Genomic DNA, 15231 nt, shown 5'->3' with positions numbered 1-15231 from the left:
TTTTTTTCATTTATAACTATTTATAGTGATACTCCAATCAGGATTTTTAGACATTTATTCAGGGCCTGAATTTCATTTCATTCCCCTCTTAGGTGACTCTTGTGAGAGGGGAAGCAGCACGGACTGTGCTTTCACAGAAGAGTCCGCTACTGATCCGTGGCTGTTTACCACAAACACAACATTTATCCATTATTTTGATTTCAGATTTAAACATTGTCACTGAAAATGCTTTTTCAGCATTGCAGTACTACATGTACTTTGTCACTGCTATGCTGAAATAAACATCTTCATTAAGATCTTCAACGTCCTCATCACTTTTTTTTTTACAAATGTTTGCCATTCAAGTTTAGATTTACAGCGATGATCTCATTAAATTTTTTGCTTACTGATTGTGATCGGTCCTTTCTTAAACCGTCTTTGGCTATCCATCAGTTGGACATGCCTTTATTTAATCATTTTATTGTATCTATTGGATGTCATTTAGTCAGTTGAAATTCCTCTCTTTCAGGAACACCGCACTGCTTACAACATTGATATGACTGCTGATATTTAGTTATTACCGATTCCTGTATGCTTTGTTTAGGAGCAACTTCAGAGACTGGAACTGGAGCTGAGTGAGGTCACCAGGAACAAGGAGAAACTCCAGAAGAACCTTCTAGAACTGACTGAGTACACACACATGCTGCACATCACACGCAACTTTGTGCACCGCAGTGCAGAGGTAGGTCATGTGATTCCCTGTCATATGTTTGGAACTTTTTCATCCATCTTTCACTGGATGAAAGATTTAACCTTCATTTGTCCTTCATTATCACACTGATATTTTTAATCAAACAGCCCCATTTTAAAACTTCTCGCTCTGTGTACTGTCTGCATTTTGGCTTTTGTTTCTCTGTATCCGTTGATGTCTTTGGTGCTTGATCATGTTCGACCTCTCTGGTGTAATTGAAAGGAATTAATCTCCAGAGAGCAGGACTGTGGGAATCACGAAGGTGACTTGGAGTCGCCTGATTTTCACTGACTGCCAGAACTTTGAGAGCAGCCAGCAGTGTCTTTACAAATAGGCTTAACTCTTGACGTCTTCTTCTTGATCACAGAGACGATGTGCGTACGTGTGTGAATCTAATTTCTTGCTGTGTTTTTGCTTGTGTATGAGCAGAGAGAGCCGTCGCGGGTCCAGTATGAAGAGTTTCCCTTCCTAGAGAAAGAACCAATGATGGACTACACCAGCATGCAGAGGCTTGGAGCCAAGCTTGGGTGAGCAGTGCTTAAAAACATAAAGCTGAAAGTATAAGTCCTGCTTTGGCTCACCAACAGATGTGACGAAATTTTCATCATCAGCGCAGTTTGCTGTTGCACACCTTCCATGTGCAGACTGGTTTTTCTCTTAAAATCATCTTTTAAAGTCCCCCTGTAGTCAAAACTTTTATACTTTAAAACTCATCTTTGATCATCAAAATGACATATTTAAATGTTTTTTCTTGTGAAAATAATTTTCTCATGCCTTAAAATAGCTTGAATGCAACTCTACACCCTTGCCTCATTTACTATACGCGGATCTATGAATACGAAAATTAGCCCCTCCTCCACTCAGTCACACACCAGCCAGCGCCTCCTGATCCACTAACTGAACTGTAGTAAACGCGATACAATGGCAATGGCAAGAGGAAATATTGGTTTAATTAAGCCATATGTGTTTGAACCAGAAATAAGCTGGTATGCTCAACGTAAGCAAGGAGACTGATGGCTAACTTTGTGAGGTAACATTATCTGTTTGCGCTGGTTCGTACAAGGTTAATGACTGATAAAACTGTTTTTACTAGCGGACAACTACAGTGGATACTGTAACTTTATTAGTGAAAGCCAGATAGAATGTACCGTTTTTGTACTGACTATCGGAAGGTGAATAATGTAACAAAATCCAAATCTTTCCCTTTGCCCCAAATGGAAGATTGTGTAGATTCTGTTGGCTCTGCTTTATATGTCAATAAATTCAATTTATTAAAAGGATATTGGCAAGTGCCTTTAACCACTCGTGCACAGGAGATTTCTAGTGCTGTCAATCAATTAAAAAAATTTACTTATCACACATTTTTTTCTGAAGTTAATTGTGATTAATCCCACCTAACATTAAAGTTTTTAAATATACTTTTATATTGCAATATTTTCACATTCAATCTTCAAATGAATGTAGAAACAACATAAAGACAATATATTTTTAATATTTGTTAAGTGGCATTTTTCATGACTAAAAGCGAGTATCACTGATACCAATATTACTGATGTCTCAATGAAATTGTTTTTTTTTCTTCTAATATTTCACCATTCACTATAGTCATTCAACATTACCATATAATTGAGAGCTATCAATTTTAACGTTTATTAGACTTTAAAAAATAACAACTTCTAATTTAAGTGAACTTATAACAATCTTCACATAAACCCATTATAATAAATGAAATATTTACCTGTGCAATTCAGCAAATAGTAAATATACAGAAATTGAAAAGTTATCAAACACTAAATGCTAAATTAAATATAGATGAATCCTTAAAGCTACAAAAGTTATAGATTACCTTTTTTTCTTTTGATATTTGATTAACACATCACAGCAGCTGGGTTATTAGGTTATTTGGCTGCTATTACTTTAAGAGCTGCCGCTGCGGAACCTGACGGGGGTCTGTCATCCATGCTTATAGTTTAATTCACGCTTTAATATGAAATGATACAGGCTACAGAGTGTATACATAGTACAGCACTATGAGCACAGTATAATGGCTGACAGGACAGGAACATTTGTTTTTATTTACATTTGGCCTGACAACATCTCATCTGACCGCAGTTCACTGTTGTTTTACTGAAGCTCCCTTGTACCTGCATCTTTTCCGTGCTCATTTGACTAGTGCCTGGCGCTGAGGTGAAGTTAGAGTGCAAGTCTGAAAAGTCTCCCATTTAATGTGGTTGTAAAGACGTTCTGCGTCTAAATAAACACAATTCTTGTCAAGAAAAAAAAAGAGACAGAAGCAGCAGTTGTGAGTGGGGTGGCAAAACCTAGCTCCGTCCCTGCATTAAATATTTTTAGCACCATTAAACTGGAAAAATGTATCGCCTGTGTTAACATGCTAATTTTGACAGCACTACTTCTTTCATTACGATTTATTAGCTATATTCTTAGTCTGTTATGAATTTTGGCCTTAGAAATGCATTTGATACTTTTCAGTACTGGGTAATGTAACTTATGGGTTAAATGGATGTGCTGTCTATCTAGATGATGTGGTTGTATATAGTGATACAACCAGTGGCGTAACTTAGTAATGACGGGCCCCAGTGCGGGCTATTACGACGGGCCCCCTGGGGTGCACGGTTATGAAGCACATACAAACACACAGCGCTCGTGTCTAGAAGGGAACCCATATAAGCAAATTTGTGCCTAACCTACTTAATTTAGACCAACTAAAATCAGTATCTTATAATAAATTGAACATCGAAACTGAAATTGAAAGTCTTTCCGTGCGTCTCTCTCTAACACACACGGCTGTGCGTGCGCCTGGCCGCAGCAGCCAGAAGTACCAAATTAATCGTGTTGAATTTTACAGTCATCAGCATGTGTTACCTATTGTATTTGCAAAGCACAGAAGGCAAGGTTATCAGAAGCATTGAGTGTTTCAGCGCTGTGGTGCTGAAATTACCGCAAACTTTCTCTTTTTTTTTTTATTTTTAGCACAGTAACCCAGTAATCGCGGCAATCGCATTCCTCTCCGAAAAGCAAGAGACTAGATAAGAAAGAAGTCTAAAAATTATCAACACCATGTCCCCGAATCATGGCCAACTTTAGCGGCAACAACCACACACAAATGTAATACCCACAAGCACATACACACAGTGGCGCCTGCAGGTGTACGCTCAGACTGACCTGAGATTTGCCCCGCAAACATTTCAGCAGTTATCATAGGCCTGTGTCTCCCGTATTTCTGTCGACTGAACCAGCCATGCCATTCATTGTGAATGTATCAGTCTTTTGCACGCCAAAGTCAATTTCTGCGTATAAACATTACGCCAAATAGAAACAGAAAATCGTGCTATACGCACTTTCATGAGATCGGGTTAGACTACAACAATTAATTTGTAGTCTATTTTACAAATGGGAATACAATGAATTCATGACAATGTTTTGCATTCAAGCTACCCGTAAAAATTTAGTGTAACGTTCTTTAAAATCATCTGGAATGCAATAAAGTAATTTTTAAAGCTGTTTTTAAAGCATTTGCTGCATGGATTAAAAAAAATAGGCCAATAAATAATTCACATATCAGACAAAATTGCGTTGCAGCAAATCCTTTAAATTTTAAGGTATTCAGAGCAGAGCAACATAAAAATCAGAAAAAAATATAATCGGGCCTGTTTAAGGCTTTTCCCTATTTTTATAGTTTAGATGGTGATGAAAAAATGACTCGCCATCTCCTCATTGGACGTGCCTTTAGAGAGAAATGCATCTTTACGGATTACATCTGTTTTGATTTTTATTTTATAAAAGCACAACGTTTTGTTGATATTGTGAATGCACACAAATAAAAGTAGACCCTTTACATCTCCGAATGCATTACTCTTACCTTTATGAGCAAAAATGACGACGTATTTTAAGTTGTTTCCACTAAGAAAAAAATGCAAGTGAGTGATCGCGCTGGCGCCTCCATGTCCTGCAAAGTGCCTTCAGCTTCCACTCTTCACACAAACGATTAGATATGCGCCTAATAGTGCACATTTATGAATGTGTTATGGCAAACGCTGGTTGCTGCTGTTAGGCTATCAGTTCTCGCTTGGCACTCGTGCACAATGCACAGTCTTCACACAGACGATCGTACGCTTTGTTCTGGTAAAAGCACATTTATGTATTTATTCAGTACTGTGAAGAATCTCGGTACTAATTGTATTTTATTATTAATACGTTTATTATTAATTTATATTAATATAGTCGCTTGCAATGTGGGCAGGGCCCGCGTGCGCTGCGGGCCCCCCCAGCGGCACGGGCCCCAGTGCGGCTGCACTGCCTGCACTGTCTGTAGTTATGCCACTGACTGTAACATTCGTTAAATTTACGATAGGATCCCTTGACGCGATTGGTTATTGAATTTTGTGACGTAGCAAAAAAAAGGCTGTTTCAAATCGCGTTTCTGTGACTGCCTTTGGGAAACTACAGTTTTAAGGAGAAAATAATCAGCAATGGTGTTGATTGGCACATGGTTTGTTTAAAAGCATATTAAAAACACCACATAGACAAATAAACAACATAAAAAACTTGATTTTCACCACAGGGGGACTTTAAAATCAGTAACTTTCACCCATAAGATCTCAGCTGTTATTCAACATCCTGTTTCTTCTATGCATGTTAAAAAGCATGCAAAACCTGTGGTTTTACTGATGGTAATACCTGTGGTAATGTCAGTTTTTGAATTCATGTTACTTTTGTAAAGTAAAGCTCTTATTCCTCTGTCCCTCCTGCACAGGTTCATTTCTGGGCTGATCCAGAGCGTAAAAATCGAGGCATTTGAGCGAATGCTCTGGAGAGTGTGTAAGGGCTACACCATCCTCAACTACTCGGAGGTAGACGGACTTCTGGAGGACCCTGATACGGTGAGACCAGTTGGCATCTCCATCATAGTTAGATTTAATATGTTGTTTTTGGTAACAAAATTTATAGTTAAATATTATTTTCTACCTATTGGTTTCTTTTTCTGTGGTCAGTTTGATCCAAGATTTTACTGTAATGCTGGATGCTTGATATAATTTAAATAAATAAATAATAATTAAAATTTGTAATGTCCAAGTCTTTTGAGATGGTCTAGTTTGTTTGTTCTTTGTCTGGTTTGTCAGGGGGAGCCAACCAGGAGTGTGGTGTTCCTCATCTCTTACTGGGGAGATCAGATTGGACAGAAAGTTAAGAAGATTTGTGACTGGTAACTTAGCTCTTAATTCAACTTCCTACATTCTACTTGAGATGATTGTGTTAATCAGTCTGGTTTAAATAACTTTGTGTTGAGCTACCGCATATCTGTGGCAGTTAACCACCAATGTGCTAACTGATTGCGCCACAGAGACAGGCGGGAAGCTACTCCATTTTCATAAAAATTATAAATAGCTTGTTCCTTATTACATGTAGGGGAAACTTCATGCTTTCATTTCTTAATTTTATTGGATTTCTTTCAGAGTGTTTTTGTTAAGAGAAAGTAGAAGTACTGTAGTTTTAGTTTTAAGTAAGGCTGTTTTTGTTTCCATAGCTACCACTGTCACCTGTATCCATACCCCAACAGTAATGAGGAGAGGACGGATGTGGTGCAGGGGCTCCGCACACGCATTCAGGACTTGCACACGGTGAGTCCAGATGAGCTCGGTTTCACCCTTGTTACAGTTTGACACATTTTCTCATTTTGACTGTGTGGAACATGAATAAGTGTGGTGTAAGTGTGATCTCACAAGTGTGATTAGTCATTTACTGGCCAGTTTTTTTACCTTTAGCTTAGTTACTAATAAGCTCAGCTTAATCTTTATTGGAGATAAAAAAATAAAAAAAAATCTTTGACGTTTAATTGTACTTTAAACATCTTTTGAAACTGACTGATGAAATCGGGACAGTTGAAGTTGTCTCAAAAGCAACTTTAATGCACAAAATGTTCAAGCATCCCGTATAACCACGGTTTTGTCTTTACCAGGGAAGGCTGTAAGACACGTCAGATGTTAAACTGAAACCTCAAAGCTGTAACTTGACTTTAAGTTCAGCGGCAGCCAATTTTATTGTAATAAGGATTTTATTGCTTATTTTCAATAAAAGCTTAAAATTCACACAAACATGATCTCACTTGTTCAGAGAAACAAAATATATTTTTTCTTAGAAATGTAACGGAATAAAAAGTGCAAATATATTGTTTCAATAGTACTTGTGTAAAGTACAAATTAGCCAAAAATAACATTTTAACAGGAATTATAGAAATGAAATGGGGCTGCAACAACTAATCATAATATAATCATATACAACTAATCATAATAACCGATAATGAAAATAATCAATAACGAATGTCATTATCGATTAGTCGCATCTGCGCATGGAAAACTTTCGCCAGTCACGTCAAATTACAACAGTGAATAATGCTTTTTTATAGATGACATGCATCAAAAAATAGCGGATGAATTGGAGTGAGCTGCTGCGGGAAAGATGCGTGATCCAAGCTGCCCGAAACATGAGACTGCTTTATTTTAAACTTCAAGCTAATGCATTAGCATAACACGGCTTGTCCTGTCAGGCGATTTGCCAGATGCACATGCTGTTTAATCTGGGAGATATGTTTCCTCAGCGCATAAACTGCATTTTACGGTAATATCCTTTTCTGTAAATGTTACATATTCACGCGAGTGTTTCTATTTTGCATGAAGGCTCGTCCTGACAGTCTGCGTTTGTTACGTGCCTCCCTAGTCTAGGGTCAGGAAGTTGGGGGGGGTAACAAGGAAATTTACAAATGCAAGCCAGAAAAAAAAACTCAATAGGCAATCAGGAACTCCTCTCTCCTGTCCCAGCACTCCACAAAAATCACACAGATTTTTGTAACACTCAGGAAAAATGGTTTATTTGACGATTACAAAAAAAAAAAAAGGTACAAAGAGGGGAGCAAATAAAGCTTTGGGAGGGGACCAGGCCAAAACGACAAACATAAAAGGTCTAACTTGGGGAGGAGTATTTTCTAAACTCACAAAACAATGTTAAAAATATACAACAGAAGTCTTACCTTACTCCCTTTCTAACCAAAAACAGGAGAAAACATGGACATTAAAAAAAGGCATCCACCTCCCTACTTCTCCAAAAATAGCAATTATAAAGTTTGAACTTAAATCTCAAGTTGTGAATTTACCGGAGTAAAACAAAGCAACAACACCTCTCCAAAGGTGAACACGTGAACTAGTAGCACACATGCTAATGTCTGGGACAGGAGAAAACAGTCTCCGGAGGCAGCGAAGGCAAAGAAGGGGCTGCTTCACACAGAGTTTCCAGATTTATCCACAAGCCCTCCCTCCAGCAGCCAATCAAAGCAAGCCAGTGGTTGATGACAACTAGGATCAGCTGATCTTCATTAAGCTTTGCATGGAGTAGAGGGGGGAGAGAGAGAGAGAGAAAACAAAACACCACAACACTACCAAAAGGCAAACTGCATTCTCAGGAAACCTTTGCAGGTGTTTTGAGTTGATTAGCTGATTGGCATGTCACCATATTCTAATTTTTTGAGATAGTGAATTGGTGGGTTTTTGTTAAATGTGAGCCAAAATCATCACAATTAAAAGAACCAAAGACTTAAACTACTTCAGTCTGTGTGCATTGAATTAATTTAATACACGAGTTTCACAATTTGAGTTGAATTACTGAAATAAATGAACTTTTCCACGACATTCTAATTTATTGAGATGCACCTGTACATAGCAGCAATATCAAATACTGCACAAATATAACAACAAAATGCAATAAATAAAAATAATTACGCCTTGGGATGTAACAGCGTTAAACTTCAGACTTCACTGAACGAGCGCCGGCAAGCGCACGCATGTCAAACAGACGGAACGCAGTAAAGAAGGAGAAAAGTAATATTCAGCGCAATAATATTAATTTTGCTGATATATCTCTTATTGGACGTTAAATTTAGGTTTAAAAGTCAACATGTATTTCAAGTATTTTATGATAGTAACTGTAAAGGGATAACAGAGTGTGATTGAATATAAATGTAAGACGTTTCTTATATTTACTGAATAAAGAAATGACAGTAACAGGTTACTGTGTTCCCGAGTTTGTGTTTTTCTTTACTATCTTCATCATTATTATTTTCACTTTTAATATAGGGAATTAAACTGTCCTTTGTCCATTTGTCTGTTTAAACTGTCCATTTAAACTGTGCTTTATAACTCTTTTACACATAATGTGTGGCATAGAGATATATTATTCACCATACAGTATGTTTTCATAGCATTTAGTTGGCATGTTTGTTTGAAGGACAGCATTGGGCAGGATGTGGAATTGTGTGTTTTGTCAATTTAAAAAAAAGAGGCTTTTTATCCGATTAATCGAAAAAACAATTGGCCAACTAATCAATTATTAAAATAATTGTTAGTTGCAGCTCCAGAAATGTGTGAAGGTTTGTGGAGTTTTGCATCATGCACAGTAATAAATGATGGGCTGTAATTATGGAAGGGTTTGATTGCACTCTCTGTCTTCAGCAGTGGAGGGTACTTCAGATACTCCATCTAAAAGAGCAGAAAGTGTACGTAATAGAATCTACATTAGAATTATTTGGATTTACATCACTAATCTTTCCTAACCAATTCAAGACAGCCATGCAGTAGAGGAATGTAGGGGGCAGGTTAGGTTTGAGGGCATTTAAGTTTGCTTGTGACTGCTCTGTAAAAGAGAGAAAGAAAATTGTGTTAGTGGTCCAGCTCAGCACATGATGTTCATGAGGCTGTGGACAAGTTTCTCACAGACTATGAGGCACCAGTGAATCATGTATATTCGATACTCTCAACACTGGCTGTTCCTCTCAAGACCTATGAAAATAGAATGGAAAATAGAAAATACACATTTATCCTATAAGTGCCCCATACAGGCTAAAAGATTTATTTTCTGCTGTAATTATGACAAAACTGTTTGTTTTCAAACTCTTATCAACACAAACTGATAGATATATTACATAAATTTTGTGACTGCAGAAATTTCAAAAACTGTGTTCTTCAATAAAAACAAAAGTTGTTGAGGGGAAAAAAGTTTAAAAAATAAATATACTAGTTTACTTATTTTTAGCATTTTAATTCAGATTATTACAGTGCATTAGAGTAATATATAATTTCATAATAAATAAGTAAATAAATATATGAAAATAAATAAATATATGAAATATTTTAAGTCATCCTGCTGCCCCCTTTGAAGTTTGCTAAGGCCCCCTGGTTAAACCACTATATGCTATGTTTAACACTTAAAATGTTATATGCAAAATGGTTTAGCTTGACATAGTTTTGAAACCATTGTTGAATAAATTTTGATGGTTTATGTGTAGGTTCTTCACCGTACTGAGGACTACCTGAGGCAGGTGTTGATCAAGGCCTCAGAGTCTGTGTACATTTGGGTGATCCAAGTTAAGAAAATGAAGGCCATATATCACATCCTCAACCTCTGCAGTTTTGATGTCACAAACAAGTGCCTCATAGCTGAGGTCTGGTGTCCCGTAAATGATCTGCCCGCACTTCGGAGAGCTCTAGAGGATGGATCGGTGAGTACTTCACATCATTTCAAAGGTGCACTAATTCAGATACATCTGATTAATAATTGTGCACACATCTCTTAACTATTGTTTTGTTCCTTCAGAGGAAGAGTGGAGCCACAGTTCCCTCATTTGTCAATCGTATCCCGAGCAACGACACTCCACCAACCCTCATACGCACCAACAAGTTTACCTCAGGCTTTCAGAATATAGTGGACGCCTACGGCGTAAGCAGCTACAGAGAGGTCAACCCAGGTGAGAGGATAGCGATAAAAAAAAAACACTAAATTTTAAAGGTTTAACATGCCCTCAATGCTTCATACATATGCTTAGATAAGATGTGTAAGCTTTCTTCTTTATCACACCTTCTCACAGCTCCATATACAATCATTACCTTTCCCTTCCTGTTTGCTGTGATGTTTGGAGACCTCGGGCATGGCGTCATCATGGCACTGTTTGCTCTGTGGATGGTTCTCTATGAGAATGACCGCAAACTGAAGAAAACCAGAAATGAGGTACGTGCATCTTGCTGTTATGACAGTGTTAACTTTCTTCTCACATTCATTTAGAAATGAATGTTAAAAGACATTAACTGCTAAGACATTGATATTTAGCCCTAGTATTTAACACTTATTCCCGAGGTACATGGTGCATCCACTTTTCTTGCCGCCATTATGAATATATTATGCAATATCTCAAAACAAAAAAATAGATAAAAAGACAACAATTAAATGGAATCGTAGACAACACTTTGGGGGTCCGCCAGTTGGTGGTTGGGACATGATGCTACATCTTAAATGGTTTAAAATGGCTTTCAAATATCTGTCCACTGTAGTGACCACGATGCATCAGAGGGTTAGTTTACTGTTTTTGTTCATTTTGTTATATTTTGATCATCATCATCGTGTTAATTTTTTTAGATCTGGAACATTTTTTTCGAGGGCCGTTACATCATCCTGTTGATGGGTATATTTTCAGTCTACACTGGATTAATATACAACGACTGCTTCTCCAAGTCACTCAACCTGTTTGGCTCGGGGTGGAACATCCGTGCCATGTATAATCATGGAGGCTGGAAGTGAGTGTTCAAAGCACAAAATATTGTGTACTGCATCCTTTAAAAACATATGTTTTAAAATGTAGTATGCTAAATTTCTGTTATCTGTCTATCTAATAAATGTTTTAAAATGTGGGCACAGCATACCATGTTTCTGTAGAGATGAAATCAGGGCTTCACTAAAGCACGTTTATTTGATCAGCTACTTGTATAGCCAGCTGCTACTTGTATATCCTGACTGTTTAATTCAAATTCACACATAAAGCAAGTCAATTCTAACGATTGGGAGTTTAATGACACTATGTTTGAAGAAGTTTATAAGACAGTATAGACATTTATAATGTTGCAAAAGATTTCAATTTCAAATAAATACTGTTCTTATGAACTTTCTAATCATTAAAGTATCCTGGAAAAATGTACGTACATATGATTTCCGAATGATCATGTGACACTGAAGACGGGAGTATTAGCTTTTGAATATTGAGCTTTTTCATCACAGGAATAAATTACATAATAAGATTTATTAAAATAGAAAACAGCTATTTTAAATTGTTAAACTATTTCACAATATTTCTGTTTTTTTTTTTTATGTATTTTTTTGATCAAATAAATGCAGCCTTGGTGAGCTGTAGTGTAATCCCTGCAGTCAGACAGCTGATTAAGTCAATAAATGGTCAAGTTGAAATCAGCTTTGAAATTTTACAAGTCCAAAATGTTGACGGCAAAATAAATCTTATTTATTACCTTACTGTAGGAAACAACAGGCACAGAGAATTCTCCTGTACAATATGTGGTTCTGATGTGATGTTCATTTTCTCTTTCTCCCAAGTGAACACACGGTCAGATCAAATAGCTTCCTTGCACTGGATCCAAATGTCACAGGAGTCTTTAACGGGCCCTATCCTCTGGGCATTGACCCGGTAGGTCTCGGACTTCATTTTTTTGCTGTGTTATAAAAGGAAACAAATTACTTTACGATCACATCACCATAAAAACAAGTAACTGTGGGTGAAAGTCTTGGGTGAAAGGTTACATAGTTGAATGGCAAGCTATGACAAAATATATAATTCTTTTTACATCTGAGTTTAATAATATTTTATTTGCACTGTAGATCTGGAACCTGGCGTCAAACCGTCTCACCTTCCTGAACTCCTATAAGATGAAGATGTCTGTGATTGTAGGAATAATCCACATGACTTTTGGAGTCGTCCTTGGTGTTTTCAATCACCTGTGAGACATTTTAAAAGATATTTTTGATAGATGTTTCCAATGTTATGACTTTGGTCTTTCTAATATTTCATGTGTTCATGTGTTCAGGCACTTCAGACGGACATTCAATCTGTACCTGATATTTCTGCCTGAGCTGCTCTTCCTGTTGTGCCTCTTCGGCTATCTGGTCTTCATGATCATTTATAAGTGGCTGTTTTTCACAGTCAGAGACTCTCAGACAGCTCCCAGCATTCTCATCCACTTCATCAACATGTTCCTGATGCAGGGGGACTCCAGTCAACCCCTCTACCCAGGACAGGTGGGACTCAAAGAACCATATGTGCATCCATTCCACTTTACATGCGCATCTGTTTTTCTTGATATTTATTTTCCCTCTTTCCCATAGGCTGGGTTTCAGGTGTTCCTGGTGATTGTGGCCGTGCTCTCTGTGCCTGTGTTACTATTGGGCAAACCTCTCTACCTCTACTGGCAACACAAGGGCAGAGACCGCCTGAGCATGTACCGGGTGAGGATCCTCTTTTTGTTTATGTGTGTTCTTGTTCAGGCACTTCAGACGGACATTCAATCTGTACCTGATATTTCTGCCTGAGCTGCTCTTCCTGTTGTGCCTCTTCGGCTATCTGGTCTTCATGATCATTTATAAGTGGCTGTTTTTCACAGTCAGAGACTCTCAGACAGCTCCCAGCATTCTCATCCACTTCATCAACATGTTCCTGATGCAGGGGGACTCCAGTCAACCCCTCTACCCAGGACAGGTGGGACTCAAAGAACCATATGTGCATCCATTCCACTTTACATGCACATCTGTTTTTCTTGATATTTATTTTCCCTCTTTCCCATAGGCTGGGTTTCAGGTGTTCCTGGTGATTGTGGCCGTGCTCTCTGTGCCTGTGTTACTATTGGGCAAACCTCTCTACCTCTACTGGCAACACAAGGGCAGAGACCGCCTGAGCATGTACCGGGTGAGGATCCTCTTTTTGTTTATGTGTGTTCTCCAGTTAGCTGAAGGCTGTTGGCTGATTTTCTGTCTTTCTCTCTCTGTAGGGTTATCAGCGTGTACGGCGGAGCAGTGAGGAGGAGCTCTCTCTCATGCATGCTCATGATATGGAGGAGGGCACCAGTCTGGACAGCCACTCCTGCAGCTCTGACAGCCAATCAGAGGAGGCGAGACATTCAGAACCAATTCGGTGCATCGTTTGGTGTGAATAAACTACTTTCCCTATGAGCCTAACAAAGTTTCCTCTCTTCCACAGTTTGATTTTGCAGATGTCTTACTCCATCAGTCCATCCACACAATAGAGTACTGCCTGGGTTGCATCTCTAATACTGCGTCTTACCTCCGCCTGTGGGCTCTCAGCCTGGCACATGCCCGTGAGTAATATACCCTTCAATGTAGTGCTGGGCATAATAAAATAATAATACAATTATAGAAAACACACAGAAACCAAAGATCTTCATTACAACCTGCCAAAATAAAAGTTTGTCTACCTTAAAGAAATGATGAATTGAATATTACTATTGAACAATAGAATGTACTTTTTTAAAGTAATAATAATGAAAACTTAATTTTTAAGGAATATCACAGTATTTTTCATCTATGCAAAAAAAAAAATTATTTACATTTTAAAATGTTAACTACATTGTTTTATAAATTGATTTGATTACCAAAGTTTTTGGTAGTAAATTTGTATTTGACATAATGTTTTTTATATTCTATGTACTCCTGACAGTAAAATAAGCAAACTATTATATAAACTATATATAAACTTAGATAAACTATAAACTCCAGGCATGCAAAGAAAAAGTATAGTGATATACCTTGAAACCGCCAAATTCTTAAAAATAGCGTAATACAATTTTTTGTAATACTGCCCAGCACCACTTGAATGACAGTTCAATCTATTTATTTATTATTTTATATTATTTTGTTATGTATTAAATTAGGTTATTACCTAACTGAAATAAAATGTTACAAAAATGTAAACTGAAATGATTTCTTAATTTTTTATTGAAGACCATAAGTTTTAATTGTAGTAAAATTTGTGATTATTTTATAGGGCTGGGTTTTGACACAAATTTCACGATGCGATTTGATTCTCATTCACAAGCTTTCGATTCGATTCCATTCAGTATCGATTATTTTGGATAAATATCAGGTACAGTACATGCCAAATTTTCTCAAGGAAAAAAAAATCTCAACTAATGCTGTAAAATATACATGAGAGTCAGTTGGTACTACATTACTATAATATTGAAGGTTAAAATTAATGAAGTTTTTACAATAATAAAGTTACAGTTACATAATAATATTTCTACTTCAATTCGTTTTTTTTTTTTAAATATAAACATTTAAATGGTGGCTGTCATAAAAACTTGATGGATTTATTCAAACATAAATTAAACATTGAAGAACAGTAAAAATTATAATGAATATGTTATATGGTGCATATATTAAGCAAAATGCCCCTCTCTACAGTTTATTTTTCTATCTGACTAATGAGTTTATGGTCACCGAATGTTTTTTTCTGAGGTAAATCATGTGACGTTACATACGTGACATATTGTTTACAAGCCGTTATATTGGCATCTTTGCGCAGCTGAAACACAGATTGAGCGATTACATGAGACAAGATACGGCTTGTAAAGTTGTACTCTTTC

The 15231-nt window shown here is 37.1% G+C and overlaps 1 protein-coding gene across 1 annotated transcript in view; it reads left to right on the top strand.

Annotated features, from left to right (window-relative positions):
- LOC107726380 (V-type proton ATPase 116 kDa subunit a-like) overlaps window positions 1-15231 on the top strand; it is a 22855-nt gene that overhangs the window by 5842 nt on the left and 1782 nt on the right. The window contains exons 4-18 of the mRNA XM_016535935.1: window positions 584-721; window positions 1160-1257; window positions 5505-5631; window positions 5872-5954; window positions 6276-6369; window positions 10083-10295; window positions 10391-10541; window positions 10662-10801; window positions 11207-11364; window positions 12173-12263; window positions 12455-12573; window positions 12661-12871; window positions 12959-13078; window positions 13618-13737; window positions 13827-13944. Coding sequence (XP_016391421.1) covers window positions 584-721; window positions 1160-1257; window positions 5505-5631; window positions 5872-5954; window positions 6276-6369; window positions 10083-10295; window positions 10391-10541; window positions 10662-10801; window positions 11207-11364; window positions 12173-12263; window positions 12455-12573; window positions 12661-12871; window positions 12959-13078; window positions 13618-13737; window positions 13827-13944 — 1981 coding nt within the window. The remainder of the gene's footprint in view (window positions 1-583; window positions 722-1159; window positions 1258-5504; window positions 5632-5871; window positions 5955-6275; window positions 6370-10082; window positions 10296-10390; window positions 10542-10661; window positions 10802-11206; window positions 11365-12172; window positions 12264-12454; window positions 12574-12660; window positions 12872-12958; window positions 13079-13617; window positions 13738-13826; window positions 13945-15231) is intronic.

The sequence above is a fragment of the Sinocyclocheilus rhinocerous genome, unplaced genomic scaffold (assembly GCF_001515625.1).
Source record: "Sinocyclocheilus rhinocerous isolate Xijiao unplaced genomic scaffold, SAMN03320098_v1.1 scaffold2050, whole genome shotgun sequence".
NCBI lineage: Eukaryota > Metazoa > Chordata > Actinopteri > Cypriniformes > Cyprinidae > Sinocyclocheilus > Sinocyclocheilus rhinocerous.
Note: the sequence above shows the minus strand (reverse complement) of the source record. Positions and strands in the feature narration are given on the sequence as shown.